Consider the following 13275-nt stretch of genomic DNA (forward strand, 5'->3'; position numbering starts at 1 on the left):
AGCGCACAGAGATGAAGTAATCCTCCCTTACCCCTATTCTATCCCATCATGCATAGCGCACAGAGATGAAGTAATCCTCTCTTACCTACTCTATCCCATCATGCATAGCACACAGAGATGAAGTAAACCTCTCTTACCCTTTTTCTATCCCATCATGCCTAGCACACAGAGAAGAAGAAATCCTCTCTTTCCCTATTCTATCCCATCATGCATAGCACACAGAGATGAAGTAATCCTCTCTTACCCCTATCCTATCCCATCATGCATAGCACAGAGATGAAGTAATCCTCTCTTACCCCATTCTATCCCATCATGCATAGCACACAGAGATGAAGTAATCCTCTCTTACCCTTTTTCTATCCCATCATGCCTAGCACACAGAGAAGAAGAAATCCTCTCTTTCCCTATTCTATCCCATCATGCATAGCACACAGAGATGAAGTAATCCTCTCTTACCCTATTCTATCCCATCATGCCTAGCACACAGAGAAGAAGAAATCCTCTCTTTCCCTATTCTATCCCATCATGCCTAGCACACAGAGATGAAGTAATCCTCTCTTAACCCTATTCTATCCCATCATGCATAGCGCACAGAGATGAAGTAATCCTCTTTTACCCCATTCTATCCCATCATGCATAGCACACAGAGATGCAGTAGTCACTACCCAATCAGCTTTATTCCTTCCACCATCACGCATGTACCTTTCCGTGGAAGTACAGAATGTCCAGTTCCCCGCTGGAATTCCGCGACAAGATCTGACCCATGTTGGTTTTCCCAAAAGCATTCTCGTCAACTTTTTCCACAGCACAAATCATGTTTGCCATTATAGTAGTTCTGACCTACAAACAAAAAAACAGACAGGCAAAGTCTAAAATGATATTGGGATCTGTTGTCTTAGTATTTCATTCTGTGCTCACATTCAGTTTATCCTTGTTATTGAGATCTTACCGAAACACTTAACTAAAGTATCTAACAATCTTTCTGACAAAACTTCAATAATCCATTAGTCTTCTTGTCACTTTATAATCTTGGCACTTTCTTGGCTTGGTGAGCAAAGAGTATAGACCAAAACAAGCACTTGTTAGCCTGATGTCAATATGTTACAGTATAGCTGCATTGGCGGTGTCTTCAGCAGAGTTTCCAGTAAGGTACCATCTTTCAAACCATTTTTACATATATAAAAAGCTCAGGAATTAATTTGTACTCCAAGATGGTAGATCAATGCCATTAAGTAATTATGACTACAGGAAAAATGATGGGGGTTCTTTGGAGATGTTACAAAAACAAGGTTATGATTTATGATTTTAAATCTTTCAAAAAGAGGTGGTGTGTTGTGTGACCCAGTGGGTATCAAACAGTTTTCAAGGGAAGTGTTTAATGACATGAGAGTCATATGCTCTTTATTTTAATGTTTTCCTTGCCCACTGGCCATTTAGATCCATGTTATAGCCAAGTGTACTACCTGCCTAGGGCCCTGTCTTACAAAGCTGTTGTACATCAAGTGCACTTATAGTCAAATATAGTCACGCATATGCTGCGATTGTTTTGTAAGAAAGGCCGTTGCAAACTCTAGCAGACTTACACTTACCTGATCAGTGGCATCTTTTGCATATGTGACACCATTGTAGCTGAGGCGGAAATGGCGTTGTTTGAAGGTGAAAGAGCGGAGGAATTTGCTGCCCCGCAGACGGCACTTGTTGAGCATACCCTGTTTGATGATCTGGTTTTGATGAAAAGGACGTCGGTTAGCACCCATCTCTTCAACATCTACAAAAAGGGAAAAAAAAAATACTGCCTTGGATAGTTATTATACTGTTTGTTTGGGCTAACATTTCAACTGTCACTCATCAGGCTATCCCCTATTGCGGAGAAGAAGTACCAAGATTGCTAGTTTAAAAGAAAACTCAACACGAGATTACATGTAAATGTATATACATATATGCAACGATAAAGAATCCCACAAAAAAAGCGTCAAAACTGAGATATCTCAGTTCAAAGTAAACAAAATGCCCCCCATAGAGAAAATCAAACACGCTGACACATTTTCAGTTTTGAATCAATCAGGCGTGAGTTATCTCTACAACCTCGGAGATGTTTCCATTTGCACTCGACGAGTATACCTTTCCTCTACTCCTTAAACATATAGCCGTCAATACCGCTACAATAATAATGGTATGTACATGTAGTAAGAAGGGGAGGGGGTGTAATCAAGAATGACAAGGCAGTAAAATATTACACACTGCTTTAGACTCATAGTCATATGTGGGTTCAGTGATAATCATGAAAAGTTGAAGCATCTCCACGGAAATGTAAAAAGCTTTCGGCCCTGTAGCCAGGATTTTTGACATGGTGATGCCTCGAGTGCATCATCATAGTCAAGTAAAATATTATTAAATATTCACACCAGTACTCCCACATTTGTACCTGTATACTCTCCTCCTACTTCTGCATAGGGTGTCAAATATTTATTTATTTATTTATTTATTTGATAAGTGTTTCTCACTGTAGTCAAGAATATTTCAGTTATACGATGGTAGGCAGCATTATGCTGGGAGGAAACAGGGCTCCAACGACCATCCACAGGTTGCTGGCAGACCTTCTCACATACTTCCGGAGAGGAGGCCAGGATGAGCTCACTGTGCTGCAGGGTGTGAAATAAGCCTTAATGTAAACTGCTTACCTGCATACAAGTACCTTATCAACAGAGGAAAGAAGGTGCAATATAGGCAAATAAAAACCAAAGTTGCACAGAAATGGTCCTGATTTACCAGTATAACCAGAGCAAATTTACTTTCAAACCAGAATGTTTATAAAAGCTGTCCACAGAAACAAATTGAAGAATGTTATTTTGTCATGGGGATGAAACAGCACTGCTTCCTAGCCTTTGACCTAACGTCTTCGTCTAATCAGAAAGCAGAAGCTACAAAGATTAACTAGGCATTCACTCTCATCTCATTGCACAGTTCTACAACCCATCAGAACCTCACCTGAAGTGTCCTCAATGTCAACAACCTTGTCAATGTAGGTCTTGAGGTCAGCGACATTGTTGAGTATGAACTGGTGGAGCGGCTCTAGCCAGGCCTCCTTCCCCAGCTGTAGGGCCAAGTTACCAATACTCTGTGTTATCTGGAGAAGTGAACAGAAACAAACATGGCTGACATTTTTTATTTATCTATTTGATCGGTGTTTCACGCCGTACTCAAGGGGGTGGGTGGGTGGGGTTTGTTGGTGGGGAGGTAGAAATGACATTTCCCATTGTAAGGCATAATGAATTATGGGGATTATTTTAATAGAAGTGGCCTAATGTTTCCATCATTTACACCAGGATTACAAAAAACTCTTACATTTATTTATATTTCTATTTACATTTATTTACTTGATTGGAGTTTCACACTGTACTCAAGAATATAACAATGAAGGCTATTTAGACATCCAGTCTCGCAACTTTACTCTGCTGAAGGTGAAAAGTTTTCACAGCAATGTCAGTGTGAAATATACCATTTTTCACACCACCAGTCTTACAATTCTCTATTTTTGTACTGACTTATACGACGGCGGTCTCCTGAGGGATTTACCTTTGCTAAGAGTGTTAGCGTCCTGGCAACTTTCTCATCAGGGTGGAAGTTTTGAAGGCCAAAGAGTTTAGGAGACATGATGGCTGCTGCAAAGAACCTTAGGAAGAGGAATCCACTGATGACTAAGTAACTGTGGTCCTGAAAAAAAAAAATGAAATTTGAAACTTCGAGATACTCCTGTTCTCTGCATTATAGTGGGAGGAAACCGGGCAGAGCCTGGGGGAAACCCACAACCATTCGCAGGTTGCTGGAAGACTATATATATATTTGGCTGTATGACCTGTCACACCTGCAATTATTGAAATCTAATCTTAATGCACATAAGCATTGAGGAAACAATTATCCTACAGAAGCCTACATACTGATACACACTTTTCTATTAATACCTGACAACATCACCTAGGGCCAGCTTCCACAAAGCTATCAGTGGTTATTAAGTTAGTTGCAACAGCCAGGTATTTCATAGTGCGTTGCTATAGTAATCAACACCAACTTAAGTCTACAAGAAGCTTTATAGAATGTGATCCAGATAAATAGCCTGAAAAATGACCGGCATACCTTTCTGAATTATCTGTGGCTACCAGCTGAGGACTGGTAGCAATCACTCGCCGGTTTAACAGTGTTAATGGATACAATAAGAAGTTCATTGTCCTTCGATGACATCAATCAAAACCTAATTCAACGACAAACTATATCAGTCAAGGACAACCAGATGTCCAAGGAGTTTTCATTCCTCATCACTGTGACCAATGTATCAATACAAACCACTGTATACTGTGACTGGTTGATTAATATCAACATGCATGTGCTAAGACTGACTTTTGATTTCAGCTGACGCTTCAGATTGTAACACACCTGATTCTCTGACCCTGGCCATTTCTGACTGACCCGCTTACGCAGGTTCCTGAACACAACCCTCATGACAGGAGGGCACCGATTGGCTGAGCTGACGATATTTTTCAAAATGGAAGACATGTAGCCAATGAGAACCTCTTTACTATGTTCTAGGATCTGTTCTTCTTTGTCTTTGGAGATGCTTTTATGTCGTCTGCGAAAAACAAACAAATTCAAAAAAAAACTTTTTCATTTACCCTCTTTCATGTGATATTCAAATATGCAAATGCAGTTCTTACTATTCATATACAACAAACAATACTACAACAATTTCATTTTAAATAGATAAATGTTTGGACGAATGCTGAATTGGTAGAGGAGAGGGAAAATTGTTGAAGCATAATTTCTGCTCAAAATATGAAACAAATAACTTCTGACAATGTGAACAGTTGACAAAAATACCAAGGCTTCATGGTCCCTGAGGATGAAATCTACCCAGTTACCAGTCAAGGTGAATTAAGTCCAGACCAAAAAGATTCCAGGAATAAGAAGCACTGTTTTCAGCCAAATATCGAGAAACCTTAATTCCTCAACATTTTCTCGTAAGAAAGAGCAGCTTTCAGTGCAAGTTATGCACATTTTTCGTTTGATTTTGGAGACAAAACCACATTGATTGGATTGGCCAATATCAGAGCTTCACAAAGAGTTTAATTTTATCAGATTACATAGAATAATGCCACTAGAATATGCTTGAATAAATGGTTGAAGAAACGGTTGAAGAATTACAGTAAGTGATGCTCATACTCCGTTTATGACACTCACAAGTTATGATTTGAAAACACACCATCAGATTATTTAATACACTCATGCATTTGAACACAACTGTTCATGTCATCTGTTTTACCACATGAAATCCGAGCATTTGTGTTACAGGTTGAGCTGCCTCACTTTTTCAGACTGCCGATCCTGCTGGGATCTAACTCCATGACCTTTTTGACATTGTATACCTCATCTATCACCGGACCCAGGGTTTCGTGCAGGTACGGCATCCCTGCTATCTAGTAATGCAAAAGTCCGTTAATACAGGTATGCTCATTCCTCAACCTTTTCGCATATGAAAGAGCAACTTTCAGTGCAATTTATGCACCTTTTGCATTTGACTTTGGAGACAAAATTATATTGGAGGGGTTGGCCAATTTCAGGGCTTTACAAAGAAGTGGAATTTTATCAAAGTGTAATTTTTTTAAAAGAATAATGCCTTCAGAATATGCTTCAATACCTTGTAAATATGTGAAAAGGTTGAAGAATTACAGTACACGGTAATTAATATGATCTTTTTTTTTATCGAAATATTCGATCAGCGTTTTAGGAGGTATTTAAGAATACTGCACTTCTAGCTATGACATCAGTTCAGTTTATCAAAACACAAGTTAGAAAAGTACAAGAGTATGATATGTACTAGGTTTCTCATACCAGTTTGGGCACAATGGCACAGGCCTATATGATATGCACTAGGCTTCTCATACCAGTTTTGACACAGTGACATAGGCCTATATGATATGTACTAGGCTTCTCACACCAGTTTTGGCACAATGACACAGGCCTATATGATATGTACTAGGCTTCTCATACCAGTTTTGGCACAATGACATGGGCCTATATGATATGTACTAGGCTTCTCACACCAGTTTTGACACAATGGCATAGGGCTATATGATATGTACTAGGCTTCTCATACCAGTTTGGGCACAATGGCATAGGCCTATATGATATGTACTAAGCTTCTCACACCAGTTTTGACACAGTGACATAGGCCTATATGATATGTACTAGGCTTCTCACACCAGTTTTGCCACAATGACACGGGCCTATATGATATGTACTAGGCTTCTCATACCAGTTTTGCCACAATGACATAGGCCTATATGATATGTACTAAGCTTCTCACACCAGTTTTGACACAGTGACATAGGCCTATATGATATGTACTAGGTTTCTCACACCAGTTTTGGCACAATGGCACAGGCCTATATGATATGTACTAGGCTTCTCATATCAGTTTTGGTACGATGACATAGGCCTATATGATATGTACTAGGCTTCTCACACCAGTTTTGACACAGTGACAAAGGCCTATATGATATGTACTAGGCTTCTCACACCAGTTTTGGCACAATGACACAGGCCTATATGATATGTACTAGGCTTCTCACACCAGTTTTGCCACAATGACACGGGCCTATATGATATGTACTAGGCTTCTCATACCAGTTTTGGCACAATGACATAGGCCTATATGATATGTACTAGGCTTCTCACACCAGTTTTGGCACAATGACATAGGCCTATATGATATGTACTAGGCTTCTCACACCAGTTTTGGCACAATGACACGGGCCTATATGATATGTACTAGGCTTCTCACACCAGTTTTGACACAGTGACACAGGCCTATATGATATGTACTAGGCTTCTCATACCAGCTTTGGCACAATAACATAGGCCTATATAACACGTTCTGAGAACACTGTATACCTCATAAACATTCTCTATCAAAAAGCGCATTTTAACAAGAAAATAAAGGTCACAAAACATCATTCTTGGTGCTGAAATTCGAGTCATCAAATACAACAGGTGGACAATAGGTTGTTTTTGTTTGTGTTTATGTAGCGCTATAACTATGGGCTAAATGCAGTCAACACACTTTTTTAGAAAAACAAATTTTAGATGAGGTCTAGAGTGTGGCTAAATTCAATGGCCATCCATCACCGTGTTGTAGATAGTTCAAAAGACAGCCAACAGTTAAAGGAGAAGAAAACATCAAAATGATGCCAAAATCAGATGAAAGAGCGTCAAAACTTATTTGCAATATGATTTTTAATATTTTGGGGGATTTTTTTTTCAAGAGAAAAGGGTATTTGAAAATATTTTTGTATGGTGGGTATTTGGCACCAATTTTTGGAATTTATCGTTGTTGCATAATAATGTTCTAAATAAGGATGTAATGCTTGTCTGATAAATTTATTTGAATGTAAATTTGTTGTTTATATCGAAACATATGCATTTAACCTAAATTATAATAATATTTATGAACATATTAAAAATATAAATATGATCCAAATTGAGGTTAAACACATTTGTTAGCTGAAAAGAACAAATTCTAATGCAAAAATATTTATTAAACATGCGTTACATCCTCATTTATGACGTTATCAAACAAAGACTATAAATACCAAAAGATGGTCCACAATACCCACCATACAAAAATTATTTTCAAGTGTCTTTTTCTCCTTAAGGAAAAATCGGAAAAAATATTGAAGACCACATTTAGGAATAACTTTTCGCACTCTTTCATCTGAACTTTATGTCATTTTTATGTTTTCTCTACCTTTAACAGTATCAGCCAGCCATTGATTACAGCTCTCAAGGAGTTCAAAACTATGAAACTTATGTTTTTTTTTCAGGACAAAAAGTTACCTTCATAAATTGGTCAATAGACTTTGTGGCCAATGAATTCCCTCTGAACAGGGTATTTGGTTCCGCTGAAATCAAAATACAAACCATTCAATGGAAATTTACTTGAACAAACATGCATAAACTCTTTTGAATATTATATATCTTTCAACAGATAAAAATGAAAATAAGGAATTCTGATTGACTAATAATAAAAATGTTTACACTTTCAAAAGTTTTTAAAAAAAACATGTTTCTTCTACCAAGGACACATATTAACGAAAATTTTCCAATTCCTTCAGATTTTGTTTTGACAAATAACACAAATATCTTTGTTAGCCAGATTAAATAAGGCCAATTTCAAGCATGAATTTAACAGTAAAAATAACTCACATCACGTGAAAGAGGTGAAAAATCAAAAACAGTCCACAAACATAAAGCAGTGTTGCCAAATATCATTCAGAACTGGGAGATGCCTTCCAAAATTCAACAAAGATTTAAGATATTTCTCTTCTGTCAAAGTCGAATGATTTGCAAAAATGAAAATGTCCTCCATGTTTAAATTTCCATGTCACTCATTTTTACCATAATGCATGTCCAGTTATCCAGAATTATAAATTAAAATTTTAGCAAAGAGCTTAGGATGGTCCTACGCTACATGTATTAAATATCTCCTCCGAGCAGATGACATCCAGATAGGCAACCACGGAGCCTTGACCCAGATACAGCTTGACCAATGTGCTGGCGATTTCTAAAAGGTCAAGGGTCATGACCTCTTCTAGCATCGTCAGTGGTGTTGGGCCAGCATCTTTGTCATTCTGTAGATCAAGAAAAGAGAAGTTTTGCCTTATTTTGGAAATACGAAATTGTCAAAATCAAATTAAAACTACTCCAAACCAGATTCCATGTATATATTCTGTCTACAATTAAGGAAATTTTAAATTTATTTGATTGCGGTGTCTAACACCATACTTAAGTGAAAGACAGCACCTGACCAATGTTTATGTCCACTGAAAGACCACATTTCTAAAAAATGTTTTTTTTTAATTTTTTGGTGAAAAGTTTAGTGAAACTTCATCTTGACACAGCTACAGCACGGTTCCATTATCGAGAGCAAGATCACATCACCTCTACTCTAGCTCTCTAACATCAAAGATATTTCTGCTATTTAGCAGTAGCCCATTGCAGATAAAAGTTGTGGACTTCAGCAACGAAGGCCCAAGTGATAAATATTGCTTTCTTGGAAATTGGACATACATGTACTGAAAGATTATTTCTTCCATTGCTTGATCTGTTGATACAATAGGCCTACTACATCATTTACAAGGAAGTCCAACTACCCTGTGTAAATAGCCTATCTACAGATGCACGGCCGGGTAATTCCTGGTTCAGGTCATAGCTTCCGTGAGGGCTGTGCTGGTGATTTTGATCCCTATTAAATGTTTACAAAATTACAGTAGGCTTGTTGTAAAAACTAACTCAACTGTGAAACAAATGGAAATAAATCTAAGTACCACTGAGGGTGATCTAGGAATTCAACTGTTGCTGGATTTTATGCTTCAGTTTTGTAGCAGTGGCTTCTACCGTGAAAACAGTGCTGACCTAAGTATCGTGTCAGAGAAAGCATCTCGGCTTGAACGTGCATTTCATTAACTTTACTGCAATTTATAAAAGAAAACCAGAAAAAAACATCCCTTGTATGTGAGAAAGACGGAGCAAAATTTAAATTCTTTGGCTGTAATAAATCCAGAGAAAAAAATTAGATCATAAGATAAAATTAATTTTAAGCGTTGTGTGGTGAGATGCCGTCTTCTCATTCACATAAACCTGCTACCAGACATAATTTGTGATACCATCGTTGAATATTACACAGCTTGTAAATCAACGTCTGTGGTGCTCCGTAAAGGATACAAAACTGTCCCACGACACTTTATGAAATGTCCCTTCCACTACACATAACTAAAGCATTGTAAATGATCTCAAAATGACATCTTATGCAACAGTTCTGTGTTATCATATGTCACTTCATGGAATGAATGGGTAAAGGCTACGTCAGAGCTTAGACCGCACAATCTGATACCAGCATGTTTGATTGGATAAAATTATCAAAATGGCAGCTTCAACTCACACCAACCATTTGTGCAGTATTGTTATTTTGTTCTACATGTTTTATTCTGTGAAATCTGATTAAAATAACAATAATAAGTACATGATACCTTTTAGAACGCTTGAGTATCCTGCTTTCGATTGAAATGTGTTTTAGCCCAGTGCAGTCTTGTCCCAAAAGACCTTGTCACTTGTACAACATTGGTTAAAGGTTTAAGTTTATTGATTTATTTCATTGGAGTTTTACAGCATACTCAAGAATATTTCACTCATATGACACTGGCTAGTAGTATGGCTGAAGAAAACCTGGCAGAGCCTGGGGGAAATCCATGACCATCCACAGGTTGCTGGCTGACCCTCCCGTGTGACGCTATTAGGTTTAAGTGTTGAAGAAACTTAAATGCCCAGAATAAACCTGGGCCAGTTACATCACTAAAGGTACAGCTGAGTTTGCAAAAGCTGGACTCGTGCCTACAATCCCTAGCATTGGTCAGGCACTGGACATACCAAATGTGCCATAGAGAGGATCAACATTTAGTGCTCCAAGAGTACTGCTGGCCAGTTGCACTAATACTTGCATGCTTGCGTTATTTCCTTTCCCTTTCCAAATCATTAACTTTTGAATTCAGTCACGTTCAACTGATAAAGATATTTGTTGACTACCAACTTCAATAAAAAGGACACCTGAAGTGTGAGCCAGGAGAATTTTCATGCGAAACACTCACACTGCACTACATTCAGGGGAGATAACTTACATTATTGAGAAAAAACACAGATGACTATATTTCCCCTAAAAGGTGCTTTCAGAAGCACGTGACGGTCTTAAAAGGGTACTTTTGGTGCCAACACTTAATATTTTTTTTTTTGGAGAAGAAATGTGACTGTAATAGGCAGATGAATCCCAAAGTACTCCCCAAAAAAAAATACTTAATCTTATATTAGGTGAAGTACTGTATATTTACCATTTACCTTTTAGACTGGTTATTTAAGGCTGTACACTCCTGTGAGAACTGACGGCACTCACATGTGTTGATGGAGGAAAAACAGACCCCAGGGAGAACCACTGACTCCCTGAACAAGTTATATAGAATGGGAAGGCAGCATACTTTTTAATCCAGTGTCGAGGCACCGGTGAAAAGCAAAACCTCGAGTCCTTAATTCTAGCGTCATATATGGATTGCAGTGCAAACGTATACAAGGCATCAGCCTGTGTTGTAATGTACTATATTTGATATGCTGGGGGAGGAACAATTAATGTCAGCTGAAATGTCCTGCTGCCTGTCGAATGAAGGTAACTAAGTCAAATTATACAAAAATTGTTCTTCCCCAAGGCCTTCCCAAATAAAAACAAAACAATAAATAGAAACAATTAAACTGTGACAAAGGACAAACATGACTGCTGCCCCAGAAACTGTCCCAACCAGCAGGCAAGACAACGTAGTGGGAGACTGCTCACAGGTTTCCATTGGTTTTGAACATGCGACCTCATTGGTTAACAGCTAAGGAACCTCATTGTACAACGCGTAACCCCTCAGCCAATCAGATTGTAGGATCAAGACTTGTGAAACTGACCTGGGCTTGTTTGACGGACTCGAGCAGAAGATTGATGAGAGGTTTGTAATAGGAGGACGGCAGCACTCTTTCTTCCATTAGCCTCATTTTGAGTCGTAAACTGCCACGGTCTACGCGAGATGAACTGCAGAGGAAGGGAGATAATCACAAGAAACTGATGAGAAATTTGATACTGAAAATTACCAGGGAGGACAGTCAAGAAGAGCATTAAACGGCCCTGACCTAGAATCTATCATTTATAAGCTTACAAGGACTGAAACAGAACTCTTTTCACATTAATTCGGCTCTGGTTTTCATTTCACCCAAAATCTTTCAATGTTCATAAAATTACACAAGTGAAGGTATGTTACTTCAATATGAAATGATATGCAAGTAAAGTCTACAGCTTCTAAAAACATATGTACACAAATATAAGTCCCCACAATATGGCTGAAATACATGTATATCATAAATATACACAACTATCATCACAAAAGTATGTAAGAAGAGACATCATCACAGATGTATATTAGTACAGATATCATCACAGATGTATATTAGTAAAGATACCATCACAACTGTATATTTGTACAGATTTCATCACAGATGTATGGAAGAAGAGACATTATCACACATGTATATTAGTACAGATATCACAAATGTATATTAGTACAGATATCATCACAAATGCATGCAAGTACAGACATCATCACAAATGTATATTAGTACAGATATCATCACAAATGTATATTAGTACAGATATCATCACAAATGTATATTAGTACAGATATCATCACAAATGTATATTAGTACGGATATCATCACAAATGTATATTAGGACAGATATCATCACAAGTGTACCTATACATAAAGACACTGAAAATATCAGATTGTTTTTCCTCAAAATACACCAAACATTCCAAAAACAAACCAAAAATAATCCCTAAACAACATTCCAACCGAAATACATTTTTCAGTAAAAACACTGACAACCAATTTGAAAAACCAAAACATCTTCCCATAGCTTCATCAGGCATGAATATATTCATACGTTTTTTTCTTAAATTTCACACAATATCCAATTCACACATGACAGAAATTGATTTTTTCCACCATATTTTCATCATGCTTGTAGAGTTTCTGAAATCAATATTGGATCACAGACTTACTTATTTTTCTCTTCTTTGTTCGACCTTGGCCATAACTGATACCATTTTTTAACACAACTGCCGTCAGCAAGGTCGTTTAATTTGATCTCCACCTGGAAAAAAAAAATAGGAAAACACTTCAATATTCGACACTGGAGTGACTCCTACAGCTATAATTATGGCAGATTTTGAATTAAACTGTTTTATTTGAAATGATCTCATTCTCTGCAATTAACACTTATCATTACATTCCACCCCAGAGTGTGATACAGGCCTAAAGTTTTATTTGGGTAACCTAGAACAAAAGCGGGAAATGATCAGCCATTTTTTTTTTTCGCAATAACATATTACAATGTAAAGAAAATGGTTTGGAAGGTGGTTTCTAAGTTTTGTTCAATAAAACTCAAGAATTCTACAGTAGCAAACAAACTGCAAATAAGAGATCTAGCTTGCAGGACTTCACATATATAATGACAAAAAAAAGAGAATCTTGTTTACTTTCAAAAAATCAATTAGTAACTATCTGTAGGCTTAGTGACTGAAACAGCCGTTAATATAAAAAGTTGAGTAGAAAAGAACAATTTGATGATTAAACTTGAACCAATAT

The 13275-nt window shown here is 37.4% G+C and overlaps 1 protein-coding gene across 1 annotated transcript in view; it reads right to left on the reverse strand.

The window, feature by feature from the left end:
• Positions 1 to 13275, reverse strand: part of LOC135476158 (rasGAP-activating-like protein 1) — a 90689-nt gene that overhangs the window by 6327 nt on the left and 71087 nt on the right. The window contains exons 8-17 of the mRNA XM_064756081.1: positions 12690 to 12781; positions 11542 to 11665; positions 8522 to 8681; positions 7888 to 7952; positions 5359 to 5468; positions 4432 to 4624; positions 3577 to 3714; positions 2989 to 3127; positions 1590 to 1768; positions 703 to 840 (exon numbers count right to left, since the gene is read on the reverse strand). Of these exons, the coding sequence (XP_064612151.1) occupies positions 703 to 840; positions 1590 to 1768; positions 2989 to 3127; positions 3577 to 3714; positions 4432 to 4624; positions 5359 to 5468; positions 7888 to 7952; positions 8522 to 8681; positions 11542 to 11665; positions 12690 to 12781 (1338 nt within the window). The remainder of the gene's footprint in view (positions 1 to 702; positions 841 to 1589; positions 1769 to 2988; positions 3128 to 3576; positions 3715 to 4431; positions 4625 to 5358; positions 5469 to 7887; positions 7953 to 8521; positions 8682 to 11541; positions 11666 to 12689; positions 12782 to 13275) is intronic.

Source organism: Liolophura sinensis, chromosome 10, assembly GCF_032854445.1.
Source record: "Liolophura sinensis isolate JHLJ2023 chromosome 10, CUHK_Ljap_v2, whole genome shotgun sequence".
NCBI lineage: Eukaryota > Metazoa > Mollusca > Polyplacophora > Chitonida > Chitonidae > Liolophura > Liolophura sinensis.